We start from the raw sequence: 22,596 nt of genomic DNA on the forward strand, positions 1-22,596 counted from the left end.
AGCTGCTGCTGCTGCTGCTGAACGTGTCAAACATCTGGAGGAAAATCAGGTAAGACACGCACGCACGCACGCACACACACACACACACACACACAATCACAGAGCATTGAAGTGCATTTAAATTCAAAGTCTCATCCGATTGAAATAACCCTCCAAGTTCTCTTAGATCTATCACCTCCCCTAATGTGTTTAAATACACCCTGTTCATGCTTCTAATCATTATTGGTATTTGTTCTTAACACTTGTCTTGTTACAAACCTGCTTCTAATGTGTTGATATTCATTATTTTCTAAGGTGCATGCATGTACAGTATATACTGTTACTTGTATCCCAATGTTAATGTTTGTACCCTGCTTGAGCATGTCGCTGCATGTCACTGCATGTGTCTTTTTTGTACTTACAGGTAATTATGGTTTTCGTGTGTTCATGTATGTCTCCATATGAGTCTTGCCAAGTCTTCAAAGTTTCTGGTTTTCCTTTAATAGCATAACTAATCCTTTCCAAACACAAGCATAAGCACAGCTCTATTAGCCAATATTTAGTCTGTTCACGTTTTTCCATGACAATGGATGATCCATTGTTCTTTGGCATAGCTCCATTGTATTGTGTTGCTGTCAGGCAGAAACATATGTCCATATTTCACGTTATGCGCTCTGAGCTGGTAGAACAGCTAGTTTTGTTTTAGATTTTCTTCATAAGTTAGAGCCTGAGACAGGTATTTGCCGTTTTGTGGGAGCCTCTTTGCAAGCACCTTCCCAGCTAAACTCATTTGAAACCTTTTCCTGCATGCAGATGCAATCTGTGCACATTTGAGTTTTGCCTCAGAGGACTCAGGGGACCCAAATTTATATAAGTCATAAAATCCAGAGGTTATTCTTTTTCTTGGCCATGCCTGCTTCCGCTCTGGTCTCTAATCTCGGAGAGATAAGTGTCTGTGACTTCCTGTAGGAGCCAGCCAGTCAAGATAGATTATTTTTCCAAAGCAGATTGTGTTGTTTTTATTGTAACTGCCGCTATTATGCAAGAGAAATAGCAACATTCATCTTGTGGTTAGCCCTCTCTAATGCTGTGGAGGTATACAATATGTCTAAACACAGTTTTTGTTTTGATCCAGTTGGGTTTCTAATCTATAAGAAGATATTGTGCGGGATATGTTATATTTAATTACAAGATACTCAAAATGACAATTTAGCATCCTATACTGTAGCCTACTGGCGTCCGGGGACCCCCAGGGGTCCTTGAGGAGGTTCCAGAACATTCAGGGGGTCCCCAGAAAAATGTGTTGATGCATCAACCCTATAACCCTATATATATAACCAGTAAGACTCCACAAATATCACAACCTCCACCTCTCACGTCATACGGGTAGCCATAGTTACACCTGGAATGTTGAATCTCCATATATGGAGATAACCTACGCATCACACAAAGTCTGACCTCACCAGCCCATACTTGGGCATGGACGACTTATATCTCCATATACGGAGATGGCCATATATGGAGATACGATGACATCACAGAGTCCACAGCTGATGATGTGGCGTGATGTCATACAATACACAAACAAGCCCTATATAAAGGGGCAATTCTCACCAGGGAAGAGAGCATTGCCTGGAATGTTGAATCTCCATATATGGAGATAACCTACGCATCACACAAAGTCTGACCTCACCAGCCCATACTTGGGCATGGACGACTTATATCTCCATATACGGAGATGGCCATATATGGAGATACGATGACATCACAGAGTCCACAGCTGATGATGTGGCGTGATGTCATACAATAAACAAACAAGCCCTATATACTGATGCGATACGATGACATCACAGAGTCCACAGCTGATGATGTGGCGTGATGTCATACAATAAACAAACAAGCCCTATATACTGATGCGGAGATATGAGCAGGGCAAAGGTGTGACGTGTGACGTGTGACCGACCGACCGACCGACCGACCGACCGACCGACCGACCGACGGCCGGTGGAGGTTTTCATAGTAAACTGCTCCCTGACGGTCGCAACAAACAAGCCCTATATACTGATGCGGAGATATGAGCAGGGCAAAGGTGTGACGTGTGACGTGTGACGTGTGACCGACCGACGGACGGACGGCCGGTGGAGGTTTTCATAGTAAACTGCTCTCTGACGGTCGCAAAGACGCCTCAGGGCGACATGCAACCTCGCCCCAAAGGGCGATATGGAGACTCCTGCATGATAGTCAACAGTGTTATGACAAAACATGCCCATATATGGGCATTACCAAATATGGGCATTCCCAGATATTTCCTTAATATTGGTGACATTGGGACAGGGATCTCCATATATGGTTATACAACGTATGTTAATTAGTAAAGCCAAGGGCCTTGGCAAGTTAGGGCCTGGGTTTGATGCCTGGGGATCTCCATATATTATGGGCATAAGGGGATACCTTGGGGTAACATCTTGGAATGCCCATACTGTATATGGACATTTTATTTATTTTATCCTTTATTAATATATAGGTATATATCCATATGCATATACATATATGGACTTAATATTAACGTTTTCGGGGAAGGTTGGGTGTAAATGAGAGTAAAGCAGGCTCTTGGGCCAGGCAGTTAGGGCCTGGGATTGATGACATCAGAAATCTCCCTATATGGGCATAAAAGGGATTTTGTTTCTGGGAATGACCACATATGAACTTTTTATTTTATTTGATCCTTTATTAATAGTACTAGAGGTTCAGGCCGCTCTCACTTACGTCCGATCCAGCTGATTTGCCCATAATGGAGATCTCTGTAACTGTCAGCCCTTGTCCTTTTTATGCCCAGTTGTGCATAAGGCAGGTCGCCTGGATCATCAAGTTTCATTCTGCTATAAGCATGGCCGGAGTGGTCAGCGCCATCTGGTGGACAACTCATTGGGTGAAGTAGGTGATGATGGTTTGTCATCAGAATATGTAACTGATTGAAGCTCTTATGTGGTGTGGAGACGCTGGTGCATCACCACAGTCTCGAACTCAAAGAAACTCTTGTCACACAGTTTACAGTAAAAGGGTCCTTCTCCACTGTGTGTGGACACGCTCATACGTGATCCAGATCACCTAACTCACAGAAGCCCTTGTCACACTGTTTACACACAAAGAGGTTTTCTCCACTGTGGACACGCTGGCGATCCTTCAGATTACCTAACTCATTGAAACCCTTGTAAGGGTTTTTCTCCAGTATGCTCTGTAGAGAAAGATGTTTGTGACAACAATGCCTCCTTTTCTCTGATGATCAGTCGGAGTCTATCCTCCTCTTTCGCCCAGTTATTCCTCTCCTTCCTCATCCGTTCCTCAAGGTCTGAAACAAATTGCAACAGTTGACGGTTCCCTTTATTCTCTTCTTCATATCTTCTTTACAGCCGACATGAACGACACAAGTCACTGCCATGAATACTTTTGAATATTAATTTAAACCATAGCCTATACGTGCCGTGCCGTGCACAGACAGAGCGCGTTCATTTGGTTACAAGCATCCCATCCATGGCCATGAACTCACGCGCTCTCGCCACGCCGGGTTTCATCATTAACTCCAGCATAGTGTACAGTAGCCACTGTATAAATTGAGAGAGACACAGCTGCTGCGTGCTGGGAGAGAGAAGCGCCCCCAGCACTTAATTGGATATTAATTTAACCCAATTTCGGCGACGAGCGCAATGCGCGTTTGAGAAACTAGCAATCATGTACCGTTCCCGCACGGGCTGGTCTTCTCCCCGGTGGGCCGCGTGGACCCCCAAATATCGGCAGCGTGCGTGCGCTGGGCTGGGCACAGCCAGATTTGGACCTTCAGGATTTATCCATATTTAAAAGGACTCGCGTCACTGTATAAATTGGAGGCTCACGCCTCACGGTAATGTAAGATCACAGCGGCGCCGCGCTGGTCCCGAAAATGCTCTCGCATGCGTTCGTAGGCTATATTATGTGCTTGTTCTGAGCCAGATCTGCAATCTTAAGATTTAGACTGTTAAAGCACTTAACAGTAGATTGCTTCCATATTAGATTTTAATTGCTTGTCGTTGTCATTGTAACTTGGAAATAAAATCGGCGTGCATGTCCATGATGTAGCTGGCTATAATATGCTTTTATAAAATGTTATATTTTCACAGAATTATTTATTATTGTGTTGGATATACATTTTCGAGTGGATAGCCTACATGTGTCCATTGCCTGTCAAATAGTTAGACAATGCTGCTCCGAACCTCTACAATGGAACAAAGTGGTGTAGGATGAATCCTACACCACCTCTGGACTTGACGTGAGATTTGATCCTACCCTAAGCCAACGTCAAAGTCAAGTTGAAATGATAGGCCTAAATGTCGAGACTTCCCTACATGGGTGTAGGCCTACACCCAAATTTTGATCTGCACCACGTTGATAAATGAGGGCCTCTGACTGTCTCTTGTTGCAATGCGCTTTGCAGCAGCATCCCTGTTCAACACTTTGAAGGCTATCCTGTTCTTTGCAAAACTCTGAGGAGTTTTCCATGAGGCGAAAACCCAAATTTTGATCTGCACCACGTTGATAAATGAGGGCCTCTGACTGTCTCTTGTTGCAATGCGCTTTGCAGCAGCATCCCTGTTCAACACTTTGAAGGCTATCCTGTTCTTTGCAAAACTCTGAGGAGTTTTCCATGAGGCGAAAGTTATGGGGTTATTATTAGGCCAATACTAATTCGTATTCGTACTTTGCCTTTTTTTTACTCGTAAACATTTTTACCAAAAAAACTATACGTAAACAAATTAATTGGAAAAAAATATCCGTAAAAAAAAAAAAAAGTATGAATGTTTTTGGGGAAGCTGCAGTGATTATAATGCCAAAACAAAAAAACAAGACAAAATACGAATATTTTCTTACTGATTTACGAGTGGTTTTGTTGGTTACTTCATCACGAATGCTTTCGTCATCTCACGCACACGAATCTGTATCACGCGCACACGAATGCATGCCTGGAATCAAACGGCCAATAATCACGTGATCAGCAGAGAGCCAATGGAGTGCGGCCTTTCCCACTAGCCAATCATAATTCTCCATTCTTGGCAGCGGTTGCCATGTCTGGTAAAAGTGAGTAATCTCTGCTTTCTGTTGTTTGTTCCACACATAATATGCCCTATATAAAACCTATATCCACACGATATTTGTTTTTAAACTATTGACTAAATTGACTAATCAATCATTTTTATACATTAAATAAAATAGAAATGCATATATTATTAATACACACAATAAAAACACTGATAAAGGTCAAATCAAAACTAGACAATTAACCTTACCTCCGGCCCTGACCTTTTTACTGTAAATACAATATTTATTGTTTCTTATTTTTTTCTTATGATTGATGATACAATGTGCACAATAGCCTAATGTATTTTATTATTCTGTCATTTAATGTACATAGCATCCATGAAATGTGAAATGGATGATTACAAAAACAAACCATTTGGCCAAAACAAACTAGTTACTATGATGAACAGTGTTTCATAACAGATTACAGTACAACTTTGACTGTACAACCTGGATTAATGAACATTTTGCTAATAAAGAATGCAATCAATTCCTAATGTAATTTATTTACTTACCAGCAGACCCTCTGATGTTATAACCAAGCTAAATAAGTGTTCATGTACAATAGGTTATTTCACATTGATGTTAGCAGACAGTGATGACCAAGATCAACTTTAGGCTGGAAGGAAAAAATGCTACAATAGTCAAATACAAATGCACAGAATTATATTTTATTAGACAGTGGCTCCACAGTGTGTGGCAACCAGGTTAATCAAACAGATTTTCCTGCCGAGTCCCCGTTTCAATGATGTGTTCAATTGCTGAATCTTATTTGTTAGTTTCTTTCTACATGAAAACTAATTATAATAGAACTTGCAGAATTAATTGTACAAAATTATCGATGTGATTGTTTAGAGATGTAAAGGATGTTTGGAGGAGGGTTTCAGTATTTCTAATGTAGGTGTTGTAACCAGGGCAGGAATTTCAGGGAGGCCATGAAGGCCATGGCCGTCGTTGCCCCTCAGTTTGGCCTTGTGCCCCTCCAAAATATGGCATGCCCTGAGGCCACAGTGGCCTTAATGCCCCAGCTGACTGTACCACTTTCTCCTCTGTCTCTGTCTTGCTAACATGTGACACCAGTGTCTTTCTTGTCATGTAGACAACAGTGTAGTGTTGAGTTCCCATTTATAAACCAATCCAGTATCTTTGATTTGTACAGGGCTGAGGCTGAGCATCAGATTGTAAATACCCATTTATTTATTTCACAGCAGATATTCTACATATTAAATGTAACATTTAAATTAAATTCATTATTTAAATGGACTAAAATTGTTGTTTTATTTGATGGCCTTCCTGCCCCGGCATTTGGCTTTTGGACCCTCAAAAAATGGACTACACTAAAGGCCAAGTGGCCTTGCCCCTAAAACGATGAAATTCCAGGCCTGGTTGTAACAGTAATACAGTGCCTGGAAAGGGCATTACATAGAACTGAAAATGGAAGGACCATAGGTTAAGTGTCTGTTCAGCTCTACAACGCTCTTCAACCTACTAAGGCTAGACTCATTGGCTAAGTTGACCTCAACAATGAAGATAGATGTCCCTACTGTGGTGTCAAATTTCAACATCTCAAAAGTGCATTCTGCTGTAATTATATTAGAAATGGGCAAATAAATAAGAATACAAATAAGCAAATAAAGAAACATTGCACTGCCCTAAACTATTTTTAAACAGTAACAGAGCACACATGACACACATTAACCACTGTGTGCTGGATTCCAGGTAGTGAAGACTGTACGAGGGAGGACGACACTTTGAGCAGAACACTTGTCGACATAACACCTGTCCAGGCAGGGAGGAACATGAACCCAGTGGGAATTAGGAACTTTGGTAACGATGCCACCCCAGAGCAAGAATATCATACAAGGTTTCATAATTTTAGATTGTAATTAGGGAAAAGCAAAGATGGGAGAGTTAAATGTTTTCATTTAGTTCTATTGTTTTAGCGATTTTAAATACTTTATTTCAGTGCATGTGTGCAAGTGCCTAAATGTGTCCTTTTAGACACAATAAGCTGGCAATTTATTTTATTACAATTTACAGTGACACTACTAGCCCCCATAAGTAACATCTGCCCATGAAAGATTGTGGTGCCTCTTTTTGAATGGACTTATTGTATCTAAAAATACATATTTAGCCATTGTACACATGTCCCCAAGCACTGAAAGCAATGTAATCAAAATTGCTAAAATTATAGAAGAAAATTAACACATTTTAACACTCATCTTGTCTTTTCTCTAATTACAATCTAAATATGAAATCTTGTAAAGGTGTCCATTCAGTCAAGTTTGCGATTCTATGTGGTGATGTCAGACGGAGAGAGAGAAAAACAGAGAAACCATCACTCCTCGTGCTCATGGCGGAGGGCGTTGTAGAAGCCATGGAAATCACTGGGCAACACCTGCTTCATTTCTTGCAGATGTTTGAAGTTCATCGCTTTAATGGTGCGGCGGCAGGTGTAGAGTGGGGACACTGTGATGTTGCTCTTCTTCCTCAGTGATGGGGACTCGTAGGGCTTCCAGGCGTCTGAGTGGTCGATCTTGTACTCCATACTGCCATCAACGTTGTACCTAGGATGAATACAAGGACAGTGACAGGGGAGAAAAGTCAGGTTTTAATACTCATTAAATAATGTTTGTTTTGGTTTCCGCAGCCATGTCATTATTATGTATTCAAATACCTGATTGCTCAGAGGTCATGCACGGTGGGATCCCCAGTGACCTTTCCCGGGCGGATGGCTTTGCAGAGGTTCACCTGGCTGAAGTTTTTGAAGAAAGTGTGGTCTACATACTTCACTTGGTATGGCCTGGGATTGGTACGGGCTTCCCGGATGGCAACGACATACTCAGCTGGAACGCAGATGTCTCTGTTCCTCAGTCTTCTCTCAATCACACTGTGCACAGGATGTACTCATCATAAGAGGGATGTTCTTCGAGGAAGTGCACGATGCACGAAGCAAACTCGTTGGCAGAGAGACCAGCTTCACCCTCGTGCCATAAGTAATTTGATGCATCATGTGAAGTCATGTCATACATGGTAAAGTTATGGACACAGAGCTTGGTCTTGAAATAGAGGGATGAGGCCTGTAGCTTGGAGCAGAGCAGGAGCCCCTGAAGATCCATGCATGTCACCAAGGTCTTCTCACCTGCCTCGTCTTTGTCCTTCTGCTTCATGGCTTGTGCAGTGTCCTTTTTGTTGCAGTGCTCCTTCCATGTGGCAGCCTCAATGTTCCCAGCCTTGAACGCACAGCAGGTATCACACTGGTCTTTCTTCGGGTGAAAAAGAGAGTAATTCAAACATTAAACATTCTGGTGAACACTTGCCTTGACAGCGCCTGGATGCCATGGTCTGCACTGGAACGGATATACTCTGCATGGAGGTGATTGATGGACTTGAACACAGGCTCCAGGTACATCTTAGTAGCCTGATCTCAGACTCAGCTCACGCTTTAGTCTGAAACTGTGCTCTATTCTAAGCGATTTACAGGGAGGGACTTTTTTGCGAGCGCGCGCGAGTGATCGACACGCACGGTGGACGCGACGCACGGTCGCGGACTGTGTGTGTGTGATTGTGTGTGTGTCTCTGTCTGTGCCAGTGACAGAACTGCAACCAGAAACATGTAATCAACATAAACAGCTTGGTGAACTCAGCGCGTGCGTGTGTGTGTGTGTGCCTTCCTCAGCCTGCCTGTGTGTGAACTTCGTTTGAATCATTTCAACTGCTGCGCGGATTGGATATTCGTTAGACCCACCCCCCACCCCCCGCGCTCATTGGAGCAGCCGAAAATAAAAAGTGATTCCTGTACTCAGCTCCAGACCAGAGAAAGAGTCCACTCTGAGAGTGGGCGGGGTCTCTGGTCTGGAAGCAGGCTAACATCTTAGAGGACGAGGACCGGCAGTAGTGCGAGGGAACTTTTGGAAGGTCCAGAAGGAAGGTCTTCAAGAAGTCAGACTCCTCTTTCCTTACCCTCACCCGCTTCTGCTTATCTTCCTCAGTAGGGCTTTTCCCTCTTCTTCCTACCCACTTCAAAAAAGACCACTGCTTCAAGCCTAGGGTTGACAGGAACATGCGTTGGCACACTCCGAGTCTCCTGCCATCTACGACAAGGTGACAGAAAATGGATGCCGACCTCCTGGATTTCTCTGCTCCTGTCCTCCGTCGCTTTACACTGCTCACCTCTACCAATGATGCAACATAAATCTTCCTCTCCTCTCTCAGTCTAATTTCTCCCAGAAGTACTTGAAGATCTCTTCTCGCTTCGACTCTTCCACTTCTCTGCAGTGCAGTTTACTGGACCTGTGGCCGGCTGCAGACTGACATGACACACCCATTTTTCTTCCCTCCTTTAACACTGACTCTCTATTCTTCCTAGGCCAGATATGACTGGCCTATCATTCTACGCCTCTTCTGGATGTTGTTCTTCCAGCCCTCTGGATTTCTCCTCTTCCTACAGAGACCAGCATCAACACCTGAGGAGTCTTCTTCCACCTCAAGTCCTATATTGTGTCACAAAAAGAGAGAAGATTTGTCATTCAGACCATTAGTGTGCGAGTCTCTCTGTGTGTATCTGTGCAGCCCCTTGCGTGCACATCTGTGTGGGTATGTACATGTGTACTGTATGGATGTGTAGTTGAAAGAAAAGAGTTAAATAGCAAACATGCACCATGCAAGATACTACATTACACACATGTGCATCAATGTGTCCATATTAATAATGACAACAACACCTTCATTTCCAGATTCCGATTCACCAGGAGAATCACCATGTTGGTCACGTTCAGGTGTCCAGTTTCGATCAAGCGGATCTGGGAAAGAAAGAGGAACAAACAGAATGCACACGTTGACATAATTCAGTGTTGCTAGGACTTTGCATTCTTTGCTCTGGCTGACTTAAGCCTGGTTGTACACAAACCTTCTTCGTCCCCACTTGTGTCGTCATCCTCAACTCCTTCAGAATCTTCATCCTCCACATTTGAGTCCGGCTCAACTCTGTCTGCACCTAAAGAACAGAAAAGAAATATGAGATGTTCTCACATTAAGTGTGAGGCGCTTTCTGGTCATGTACAGTATGATTCTGAAGGAAAAAAATGAAAATGCAACATTCAGCAGTCACTATTTGTGTTTATTACAGTGATTATTAATAATAATACCTTCATATCCAGATTCAGCAGCACCAGAAGAATCACCATGTTGGTCACGTTTAGATGTTAGGGTTAGTGGTCGAGTGGATCTGGGAAAGAAAGAAACAAAATGAATGCAATGTTAACACACCTGCAATTCAGTGTCAGGCTTTGCTCTGGCCAATAGCCTCGGTTCCCTGGCACTTGTTAGTTTTACACCAACCTTCTTCTTCCCCACTTAAGTAGTCATCCTCAATTCCTTCTTCGCCTCCCTCATTTGAGTGAGGCGCAACAACTTCTGCTGCAGAAAAAGAGAAGAGACTGAATGTCAAATAGAAAACATGCAGCATTGACAATAATGCAAAGTGTCACATGTGTGCGTCATGTTTTTGTATGAAAGACTCTATACAGCTATTAATATTACCTTCATATCCAGATTCAGCAGCACCAGGATTATCCAACTCTAATTTAAGGTTCCATGATGAATCAAACCCTCTGGTAAAAACATAAGAGGAACACAATGTACAGTGAATGCAAAGTAGAAATTACATTGCCAAGATGTTGCATCCTTTGCCCTTAATCTGTTTTACCACAAACCTTACTTCTCTCTCAGTGGGTGTGTGTGCGTGCGACAAAGACAAACCTTCAATCTCCTCAATTGATGAGTCCTCCACAACTGCTTCTCCTGCTGCTTCTCCTGCTGAAAGGGGAAAAAGGTCACACAAATTAATGAAATGGCTACTTTTTAAGATTGTGATACTACAGCAGATACTGATTAACAATTTGTGTTAAGGTAATAATACTATGTTTGAAACTAGTACAGCAACAATTCAAAATGGGTACTTAGTGCATGTTTAGGGATTTGTAACTAGGACAGCAGGTACAATACAAAACCACACATATGTGTTTCTATGCACTATAATTCATAACACACCACACCACATACCTTCACTCCCAGATTGAATCAAAACAGCTGACCCAGCACTGGCAGTATCAACTTGGTCACAATCAAGTGCATCTTGGAAAGATACAGATTATCATTAGAACACTGAATACAGCAGCTAATTATTGTAATTCATGATTAAAACACTTTGATTTCCAAATTAATCACACAAGTTGCACCACAGCCAGAATCACTACACACATCATTAAACTGAGCTGACTTATTCCTATTTTTCTTTCTATTTTTTTTTATCCCACAAACCTTCTTCGCTGCTTTCACTGCTCTCTAGTACAGTCTCTGCCTCGTCATGTCTGCCCCTGACATACTTGACGCTAACCAAAGCACACAGCTCCTCCATAGAATACATCATCCTGAAATGTTATACTGAAAATAAAAGGAGAATACAGGGTTAAAATCAAGGGTAACACAATGGTGTAAAGAAATTAAGTACATTTTCTTAAGTACTGTACTTGAGTACAATATTGAGGTATTTGTACTTGACTAGAGTATTATCAATTTCCAATACTTTTAATCCACTATATCTCAGATCCAAATATTTTACTTTTACTCCACTACAAGCTGAATTATTTCCAATTTCCAATACTTGTACTCCTCTATATCACAGATCAAAATTATTGTACTTTAATACACAACAAGCTGAGTGCCTTTGGAGTACATTTACTCCAATGCAAGCTCACAGTGCGACTCATTGTGAGCATGTAGATCTGCCATTTTCAAAATATTTGAAATGGGACATTCTGCATAGAGTACTTTTACTTTTGGCACTTTAAGTACATTTTGATGCCAACACTTTAGCCATTTTATCAAGTACATTTTGAATTCCAGACTTTTACTTGTAAAAGAGTATTTCTACATTACATTATTGATATTTGTACTTAAAGTAAATATTGAGTACTTTTACCACACGTAATGGTACGTTTTTGTCCAGATGGAACCAAATGGACCCTTTATGGACCCGTTAAGGGTCCATTTGGTTCCATTGACACTCTATAGAAGTTGTTGTGCTGGCAGCTTAATGTAATGGTACGTTTGTGTCCAGATGGAACCAAATGGACCCTTTATGGACCCGTAATGATGTAGTAGCCTATTATAGACGGAGCTAAGATGCTAATGAGGCTAGCGTTAATATTAAACTTTCTTTACATCAAATAAAGACCCCGGACTAAACCCTAAAAGACACTACTGCTAAGCACATTTAACAAACGTTTTAATAGATAGATTGCTGTATTTTATGATAATAATAGCGACGTTATCTTACCTTTCTCTGTCTGTCGGCTCTGCTGTGAAGACTGTAGCATAGTTACATACGTTTCCCTTTTATAAATAAAAACCGATGACAACACTAACAAAAAAAATGAACGGTAAAAAGATGAAGCATCCAAATAAAACGTATTTTGACAAGTGATAAAAGTAGAAAAAAGTGAAAAGAAAGCATTTTTATCTAACGAAGACGACAACAACACAACACTGTCTGTGGACGAACCGGAAGTACACAAAACGCCTCTGCGCGCCCGCCCCTTCCCCCTTCTGCTTGAATACTATACTAAAAGTATTAAAAAGAAAAGTACAAGACAGCTACAGTTCAGTGATACAAGGTCAACTAAAAAGAGAAATAAAAAAGATGTTGGGGTGTTTTTTTACACTGGGGTAGCCTATCTATCAATTCCTACAACATTAAATGACAGAATAATAAAATACATTAGGCTATTACCTTTATCAGTGCTTTTATCGTGTGTATTAATAATATATGCATTTCTATTTTATTTAATGTATAAAAATGATTGATTAGTCAATTTAGTCAATAGTTTAAAAACAAATATCGTGTGGATATAGGTTTTATATAGGGCATATTATGTGAGGAACAAACAACAGAAAGCAGAGATTACTCACTTTTACCAGACATGGCAACCGCTGCCAAGAATGGAGAATTATGATTGGCTAGTGGGAAAGGCCGCACTCCATTGGCTCTCTGCTGATCACGTGATTATTGGCCGTTTGATTCCAGGCATGCATTCGTGTGCGCGTGATACAGATTCGTGTGCGTGAGATGACGAAAGCATTCGTGATGAAGTAACCAACAAAACCACTCGTAAATCAGTAAGAAAATATTCGTATTTTGTCTTGTTTTTTTGTTTTGGCATTATAATCACTGCAGCTTCCCCAAAAACATTCATACTTTTTTTTTTTTTACGGATATTTTTTTCCAATTAATTTGTTTACGTATAGTTTTTTTGGTAAAAATGTTTACGAGTAAAAAAAAGGCAAAGTACGAATACGAATTAGTATTGGCCTAATAATAACCCCATAGTAAGTCCCTGCATCTTCAGCTGCCTGTGGTTCATCCTTGGCTGACTTGCCCTTGCTGGATGCAGGAGGTTTAACTGTGCTGTTGCTGTTCCCCATTATGAAGAATTCGCTGTTGTTCCAGTAGATCAACTCTGTTAGTCGGTGAGAAATAGCAGAGTGAAGCTAGAACGTGCACGCTGCACGTTTTTATTCGGACGGCCGACGTGACGTCACACAAGCTAAGCCAATCCGCGGAGCCGTGACGTTGTGTGTTGGGCCAATCAATGTCGACATGACGTGGATACTCGGCCTGCACGTGAGTTTATCAACTAACCCTAACCATGGTAACTAGTAAGACACCTCAGGGTGACCTGCGACCAAGGGCGAGGTCGCGCCAATTCATGGCCATCTGGCCAGTGATGTACTGTATGTGGGACCAGTTACTCACTATATGGAGACCCCTGCATGATAGTCAACAATGTTATGTCAAAACATGCCCATATATGGGCATTACCAAATTACAAAATTGTATTTATTTTATCCTTTATTAATATATATCCATATACTGTACATATGGACTTAATATTAACGTTTTCGGCCTGGGATTGATGACATCAGAAATCTACAAATATGGGCATAAAAGGGATTTTGTTTTCCTGGAATGACCATATATGGACTTTTTATTTTATTTGATCCTTTATTAATAATAATATGTATAATATGTATGCATATACATGAAACATATTTTATGCCCATACATGGTGATCCCTATCTGAACCAGCCACACAGATATGGGCCATGCCTTTGCCATCTGGCCAGTGATATATATCAGTGACATCAGGGATCTTCATATATGGGCATAAAAGGGATACCCATATATGACTGTCACTGTGATATCACCTGTGATGTCACAGTGACAGTATGAATATCCAGGGTTTGATCTTTGATGAGGTGATGTCACGTGACATCACTTCCTGTACGGAAGGATGGACGGAAGGACAAGCTACGACATTGCTCATGGTATACTGCAACCTTTGGTCGCACATATAGGCTATATGAGCTTTTTGAAAATAGCTGATCTAAAACAATAGTAGATCAACTATTAAAAAAAAAATCTTTAAAAACAAAAGTGAACATTTTGGAATATTTTTTTAAACCTTTTAACAACGAGATGAAACACACACAAATGTCCAAAATTGTGGCTTTTCAGGATTAAAAAAAAAAGTGAAAAAAGTAGCAGATCTAAGCTTAAAACAGCAGTGACTGGGGAGACACCACACAAAACCACACTGTGAGGCAAAAGTCCAAAGTCAATGTTCTGTTATTCGCTTCGTGCCGCGCTTCGAGCTTGTGGATCTGCTACTTTTGATGATTTTGTGTGACGCTGTAGTATATATATTATATATATATAATTTACGAAAAAACTCAAAAAATTAGAATATGGAGGTTTCAGCCCGACAGCAACATAATGTAATTTCCATGTCTCATTGTCCCCACAGTTTCACTTTCTCAGCCAGAAGCAGATAACCGACTGGTCAACTTCCACTGTATTACCCTCGGCAACATGAACGGATAACTCTTTTAACTGGGTGAGTATAGTGTGTGTGTACAGGTATGCCATGTGGGGTCCCACGCCACGTCCCAGGGGATGACAATTTCTATTCACTAGCGCTTGCATTTAACCTCAAATTCAGTTCTTATCTGCATAATGTTCTCCATGCACTTCGGCACAGATTCTGTGTTTTAAGGGAGGATGGGTCCACATCGCCATGCTCATGTCACAAAGTCTGATACCATAATAAGGAGTGCCCAATGCAGCTACACCCAAATATGGAGTGTGTCTAACCTCAATGTGTCGTCATGGCATCTGGCGCAAACAAATCAGTCAGTTCTGTATATGGGCACAAATGGGCCATTAAGGCCCGGCCATGCCCATATATGGGCATATACTGATGACATCAATGATCTCCATATGGGCACAAAAGGGACAGGGACTAACAGATACTGAGATCTCAACATCGGATCAGCGGTGTGATAGAGTACGTGTGCGTGCGTGCGTGCGTGCGTGCATGCACACGCGTCAAAAAACAGAGGCAGACATGGATTGACACTGTACACCACACAGATTTGATTCCTTGTAATTTAAGAGATTGCTTATTTAAAGCTTAAGGCTGTGTGAACAACGTTCTTGCTATTAACAACCTTTCTTCACATGGGTGGTTTTCATTGCTTCAGTGGTTGTGGAGTTGAACAAAATGTTCCAGTTCAATAAGGGCTTCCCACATGGGACCTGTAAAAGTCTACTCATGTTACCATAGTGCACGCACTTTTGTTTTTGAAATCCATTACATAGCTAGCTGTTGCCTTGTTGGAAACACCAGTAGGCCTACTACGCGCTACATTTCATTGCTAGAAACCTCTTATCTCAATATCGCAACTTTTTGTGTTTTTTCATAAATTAACACCCTATACAGTACATCAGGGGTAGGCAACCTTAGGCACGGGTGCCAACATTGGCACAGGGGAGGGTGATCGCCGGCACACTGGCAGAAGTTTGAGAGAGAGGATTTTTATTTTAAAAACAAAACTTTTTTTGAATGTGGTCAATTAAATGAATTTAGCTAATGAATAGCTAATTACATCTAGCACAAAATTCTACATTCATTAAAACTCTGAACTCTGACTGGGGAGGGAGTCAGGGAGATAGGTGGTTTATTGCTCTGGGTCTAATGATCCTTATAACAATGTCCTGCCAATCAAAATATGGCAAAATATTTGTCATTAAAAAATGTAAATGTGGTCAATTAAACGAAGTTAGCTAATTTATAGCAAATTACATCTTGCAGATAGTTCTACATTCATTAAAACTCTGAACTCTGACTGGGGAGGGAGTCGGGGAGATGGATTATTGCTCTGGGTCTAATGATCCTTATAACAATGTCCTGCCAATCAAAATATGACAAAATATTTGTCATTAAAATGTACCGTATGTTGACACTGACAAAATAAAAACGTGGCACTTCATTTCAAAAAGGTTGCTGACCCATGCAGTACATGATCATATGGCATTGTCATAAAAGCATCAAAAGTAGCAGATCTACAAGCTCGTGTTGAGCTTGTCGATCTGCTACTTTACTGTTTTTGAATTTGAATCCTGAAAACAGTTCGGTTTCCACAGAGACGATTTACAATTTGGCCTTTAACTCTATCTATAGTGACTTACAGTTGGAGTAAGGGCAATGAACTCTGGTCAATAAGCAACAGGGTAAGGGGTCAAGTGTATGACTTGAAAGAGATTCAGGTTTATACATTACATATAATACTGTAAAGTACCTCTCTAGTTGTCAGCAATGCATGGTTCTTTTATTATCTCCTTACATTTCATTACATTCTTTGATGAAGGAGTAATTGGTGGTGACTGGATACACATTGCCCAAGATGGGATAATATTCAATCCAATGTCAACTTTCACCTACATTCCATGTATATCTTGTTTTTAGGTACTGTCACTGTGCACAAGTCAGTGATCACAGTTATACTGTCGCTGCTTCAAGGACGAGCTGAATCATAAGAAGATAGGCTGTAAAAAAAAAACTATAAAAACCATACAGTAGCTATCAGTCCTAGTGGAGACATTTAGGGCCCCATTTTCATCCATGCCTTACAACTTATCCCTGAACTATTTTTTACTATTTAAAAAATCAAATAGCTGTTCTACAAGCTCACAACGTGTCGATGTAGAATGGCTATCTTACAAGCTATCAAATATCATAATGCATTGTATAAGTATTATAAATGAAAAAATATAAAGGTTATACATATATATGCAGTCATATCATCTTCCTCAGAGACTGCCACACTGTTACGCTCTGTCCCCAAAGGTTTGCTTGCTTGTTTGGGAGATCGAGAGTAGGTCCATGTCTGTGGACCGCAGGTTGCCCTGCTGCAACCACCTTTAACTTCATTGTCATTCGGATTTGACACAGTGTGCGATATGAAGTTGCCAAGTTGGATACTATTACACAAATTGTAATAATGATGATGATAATAATAATACTCTAAACAATGCTTAGGTGTATTGCACACATTGAATGGAATTTGCACAAAGTAGTGAAGTGAATATCTCTGAATAAATAAATAAAAACTTGAAACTAAAATAACTATTACAAATTGCACATCACAGGCTAAAAGCGACCACTAGTCCAACACTGTGTGTATGTACTGTGTGTGTGTGTGTGTGTGTGTGTGTGTGTGTGTGTGTGTGTGCGTGTGTGCGTGTGTGCGTGTGTGTGTGTGTGTGCGTGTGCGTGTGCGAGAGTGAGAGAGAGAGAGTGAGTGAGAGAGAGAGAGAGAGAGAGAGAGAGAGAGAGAGAGAGAGAGAGAGAGAGAGAGAGAGAGAGAGAGATTAAAGACCTTACAATAGTGTTCTGTTTCATTGCTGTCCCATGTGAGCTTTGGACCTGGCACACAGATATTATGTTACATGTGCTCGAAGCTGCTTGTTTTTTCATCATTATATAGGCGAAGGGAGGTGCTTGTTTATACTGTACCTTTCTTTTGGCAACAGTCTTTCCACAAATGTACTCCAGTGGTGGATTGTATATGGATTTTGGTAAGTGTTGACGGTATTTTCTTTATTTTGAAGGTACAGAAAAGTGTCATTGATTGATTGATTGAATGACTACTTTATTCGTCAGAAATGTAGCACATTCGTCAGAAATGCAGCACATAGACATTATGGCTAAAAGGATAACATTAAAAATAAAATAAAAAGTCCTGGGGACTTGTTTCCATTGTGGTCATATAATGTGTGTCAGATGCCCATGGTGAAAATGCTTCTTATATGAGCTCTTGTAAACTAATGATGAAGGGTTAACTACAATAATACAGTATTAACGCACATGGACAGTGGGTGCTGTGTTAAAAGTAGAACATTTTAAAGATATAGCCCACCCAGCTATGGTTGTTGTGGATCTTTTTCAGCTAAATTAAAACCACCTGTTAAATTGTTCCATTAATATAGACTCTTTGCATGCCAGCCCTTTTGCATACCAGCCTGGTAGGCTATTATGTCACTCCTTACAGGTGCAACTAACTCATCACTATTTCTATGGGCTGTTATGATTTTGTATGTTTTATATACAGTATTTCATATTCAGTTTTAGAACATTAAATAAATACATATTTCTATTCATGTTTTTGCCATGTAGCCCGGAAGGTCATTATTGTAAATGAGAATTGGTCCCAATTTAGAATCAAATTTAGAGGCAGATTCTAAAAATGCCTTCTAAATCCTGACCTAAAACCTCCTGGTTTTCTGAAAACTTCAAATATTTATTCAAAATGACCAAAATCATACAGTATGTTGCTATATACTGTACATAGCAACAACTACCCCAAAAGTTCTTTCCGGATAGAAAGATAAACCCCCCAAAAGGGGTTCCCGTCCTAAATGGGTACTTAAAGGAGTAGTTCACCCCCAAAATGACTTTTCCCCCCCTATTGATTACTCACACCATGGAGACAAATAATAATTTGATTACAATAAATGTACCCCATTGATTCCGCATGCATTTGGGTCCCCATCTGGAATCAATGGGGGTACATTTAAGCCCTTTGCACACAGGACAGTTGCGTTTTTTTCGTTTGCGGCATGAATAAAACGCATTGGATTTGGTGTGCAAGGCTGTGTGAAATCGGCGCTGCGGATCCAAAAAGGAGTCATAAAAGGAGTGATGAGTTTTTTACCGCATGCGACAAGACGCACGAATCGAACTGGGTTCGATTGAGAAAAAAACGCACGGCGGCAGCCACTCGTCGCACGGCTAATTCGGAGCCGGTGTGCATGAGGTCATAGAGAATCATTGTTTTCTTTTCAAAAAATTATATTGTCCGTTTTATCCGTGCGGTTAAACGCGCCTGTGTGCAAAGGGCTTTACTATAATCACATTTTTGTCTTAGGAATGCAACAAAAACAGACAAAACTGAAAGTGTATATTGAACTCAAGTCTCCATGGCGTGAGTAATCAATAGAAAAAAAGTAATTTGGGGGTGAACTACTCCTTATGTATTTTCAGAAACGGCGATTTCTTTATTACTATTTACAGTAACACTTCTAGCCCCCATAAGTCACAACTGCCCATGAAGGTTTGCGGTGCATCTTGGGAATGTTGGGAAGTTGTCCTTTAAGTTTGCTCATGACAACCAATGTAGGCTTAGCAAAAACATTTCTAAAGTTGAAAAAAACAGAGGATCCAGGCACTCAGTGGTTAAAGGAGGAAAACTATATTTGGATCACAACAGATTTTCATCAGGGTGCCCTGTTGAAGACCTGTTGTGGTCAAAACATGTTGGCATTTGCCTTGTTTTAATAAAGACTGTTTTCCTTACCACTGAGTGCCCTGGTCCCCTGTTTTTTCACGTTTTATCCCATTTGATCCAGGAGCACCTCTGACACCTTTAACTACCTGTATCTCCTGGTTGTGTTATATTGTTTTGTCACATTTATAATGTCATTGTAATGAACTATACATTAATCAATAATGGCAACAATTTGTTAATTATTGTGTGTATATTTGTAGGGCTGTAGGAGGCTGCAGAATTTGAAGATGCGTCATCCATCCAACGTCATCTTTGCACTGCTGTTGTTCCCGCTGGCATGTGTATCTGGGGGCAAAATCCTGGTGTTCCCTTTGGATGGGAGTCATTGGGTGAACATGAAAGTACTCATTGAAGAGTTGCACTTAAAAGGCCATGATATCACCGTGGTTCGGGCATCCAATAGTTGGTACATCAAAGAAACGTCCCCTTTCTACACCTCTGTCACGGTTCCTAACACTGGAGGATTTGACGAGGAGTTCTTTGGAAGCCTAATTATGCGACAGCTGCATGCACGAAGACAAGGAATGAGCATCTGGGCTCATATTCGTATGGAACGGGAGAGTCACAAACACTTCTCACTCTTACACAAGAGTATGGCTGAAATGGCAGTTCAAATATTTGAAGAAAAGACATTAATGCAGTCTTTCCATGATGCCAACTATGACTTAGTTTTGACTGACCCTGGTGTTGGTACGGGGACAATGCTTGCTCGCAGACTCAAAGTTCCTCTTGTTTACAATGTCAGGTGGACAGTTCAAGGTGAAGCTCATTTTGTCATTGCTCCTTCACCTCTGTCATATATTCCATTCACTGCCACAGAGTTGACCGACAAGATGAGTTTTCGACAGAGGGTCATGAACTTTGTTGCGTACGTTCTTGGAATGTACACAATGTCACAAATCACAGAAGTTCATTACAGACCACTAGTCGAACATTATTTTGGCCCTGATGTAAATTATGATGCATTTTTCCAGGATGCTGACATATATCTCATGAGAAATGATTTTATCTTTGAATTTCCCCGTCCTACTATGCCAAATGTGGTCTACATGGGTGGATTTCAATGCAAGCCCGCCAACCCTCTGCCAAGGGACCTGGAGGAATTCGTGCAGAGCTCCGGCGAGCATGGAGTTGTTATGATGTCCTTAGGCACCTTAGTGGGAGAACTACCCGTGGACATAACTGAAGACATTGCAGCAGCTTTTGCCCAGCTGCCCCAGAAAGTTATTTGGAGGCACACCGGACAAAGACCAGCCTCTTTAGGCAACAACACCCTATTGGTCAACTGGTTGCCACAGAACGACCTGTTAGCACACCCCAAAACCAGAGTCTTTGTTGCACACGGAGGAACCAACGGGGTTCAAGAGGCAATTTACCATGGAGTTCCGATAGTTGGACTTCCCTTGGTTTTCGATCAACGTGACAACCTCTCCAGAATTAGAGCAAAGGGAGCGGCTACGATGGTGGACATTGGCACGATGGACAGAGACATTTTTGCGGATGCATTGAAAGCAGTTCTCCATGACCCCACGTACAGGGAAACCATGCAGAAGCTCTCAAGGCTACACAGAGACCAGCCCATGAAACCACTGGACCGGGCAGTATTCTGGATAGAGTATGTTATAAGACATAAAGGAGCCCCTCACCTGCGGACACATTCCAACAAACTGTCCTGGTTTGCTTACCACTCTGTTGACGTGTTCACTACTTTGCTGACAGTTGTGTTGGTTGTGACGTTTACTTGTATTTCAATTCTGAGATGCTTGTGGGGGAAATTGCTTGTGAAGAAACATGCTAAAAACGAGTAGTATGCTTGGATGTACCGGTATACAATATTACACATAATATAGAATACAGTATTTCTCATTTCTCTCTATGGGAGGTATTATAATGTTGATAACATCCCAATTCAATAGGATGATAATGTGAAGATCGGCTGTCATTTGCTTAAATTGACCCATGGCTTTTGGAACAACTGTGTATATTAAACACTTTATAAAACAATGAAAGTATCTTCATTTGTTTTTGGTCAGTGTTTCCTGGATGTCTCTTTCTGCTCTTTTAACTCACAGGCTGTTTTCAGTTATAACTAAGGCTGGGCAATATATTGAAAATGTATCGATATCGAGGTATCAACAAAGGTATACATATCGACGAAGATGGCTTGAAATGAGGTATTGGTTTATGTGTCAAATTAATTAACAGACACACTATGCATGCAAGTAGCACATGCAAAAAAGCTGTCCATCTGTAACCAGGTGTGGTTATTTCAATAAAACCATTGTTGAAGAATGGAAATTAGGCATTTCATTTCTTTATTCTATGTGTACTGTACAATATTATGCACGCATGGATATGCTATTCATTATCTGGGTTTGGCAGGCAGTGGACCTAAAGCAGAAAACATTAAAAACTATATAATGCAATTGTTTTTACTACTATCGTGAGTAATATCGATATCGAGGTATTCGACAACATTATCGAATATCGAAGGTTTTCCTAATATCGCCCAGCCTTAGTTATAACCTCTGTTGAGGTGCCAACTTGACATCACCACTGGCATCACCAGGAATGCTGGTCCCTCATTGGCTGTTAATGATGACATTGCCAGAAATACTGGTCCCTGATTGGACTACGGGCTTAAACACCCACAGCTACCTACATACCTACCTATACATACACAGCCGAACGCAGTACTTGCGTGCTCTGCTGCGCAAGTAATAATAAAATAACATAGGCCGCACAACCTTGGGGTGTTTT

The 22,596-nt window shown here is 41.0% G+C and overlaps 4 protein-coding genes across 6 annotated transcripts in view; 3 read left to right on the forward strand and 1 right to left on the reverse strand.

The window, feature by feature from the left end:
- LOC308304526 (UDP-glucuronosyltransferase 2C1-like) overlaps positions 1–22,596 on the forward strand; it is a 27,272-nt gene continuing 4,676 nt past the window's right edge. The window contains exons 1-2 of the mRNA XM_080749137.1: positions 1–49; positions 14,955–15,044. The gene's annotated coding sequence lies outside the window, so the exon portion shown is untranslated. The remainder of the gene's footprint in view (positions 50–14,954; positions 15,045–22,596) is intronic.
- On the reverse strand, positions 8,856–10,900 carry LOC308304561 (uncharacterized protein). The gene is made up of 7 exons (XM_080749189.1): positions 10,849–10,900; positions 10,630–10,700; positions 10,429–10,506; positions 10,236–10,315; positions 9,998–10,084; positions 9,813–9,890; positions 8,856–9,581 (listed from the first exon to the last, which is right to left on the reverse strand). The coding sequence occupies exons 4-7, from the start codon at positions 10,272–10,274 to the stop codon at positions 9,477–9,479; spliced, it is 309 nt and encodes a 102-aa protein (XP_080605315.1). The 5' UTR covers positions 10,275–10,315; positions 10,429–10,506; positions 10,630–10,700; positions 10,849–10,900; the 3' UTR covers positions 8,856–9,476.
- Positions 14,905–21,784, forward strand: LOC308304524 (UDP-glucuronosyltransferase 2C1-like). 3 transcript variants are annotated; one of them, XM_080749133.1, is made up of 3 exons: positions 14,952–15,061; positions 18,023–18,067; positions 20,037–21,784. In XM_080749133.1, exon 3 carries the CDS (start codon positions 20,064–20,066, stop codon positions 21,642–21,644), a length of 1,581 nt encoding a protein of 526 aa, XP_080605259.1. In that variant the 5' UTR covers positions 14,952–15,061; positions 18,023–18,067; positions 20,037–20,063; the 3' UTR covers positions 21,645–21,784. The 3 variants fall into 3 exon arrangements, with proteins under 3 accessions (XP_080605261.1, XP_080605259.1, XP_080605260.1); XM_080749135.1 differs by lacking the exon at positions 18,023–18,067 and having other exon boundaries at positions 14,905–15,044; XM_080749134.1 differs by lacking the exon at positions 14,952–15,061 and having other exon boundaries at positions 18,021–18,067.
- LOC308304525 (UDP-glucuronosyltransferase 2C1-like) overlaps positions 14,954–22,596 on the forward strand; it is a 16,254-nt gene continuing 8,611 nt past the window's right edge. Inside the window, exon 1 of the mRNA XM_080749136.1 lies at positions 14,954–15,044. The gene's annotated coding sequence lies outside the window, so the exon portion shown is untranslated. The remainder of the gene's footprint in view (positions 15,045–22,596) is intronic.

Source organism: Nannobrachium achirus, assembly GCF_963921795.1.
Source record: "Nannobrachium achirus genome assembly, chromosome: 19".
NCBI classification, from domain to species: Eukaryota; Metazoa; Chordata; class Actinopteri; order Myctophiformes; family Myctophidae; genus Nannobrachium; species Nannobrachium achirus.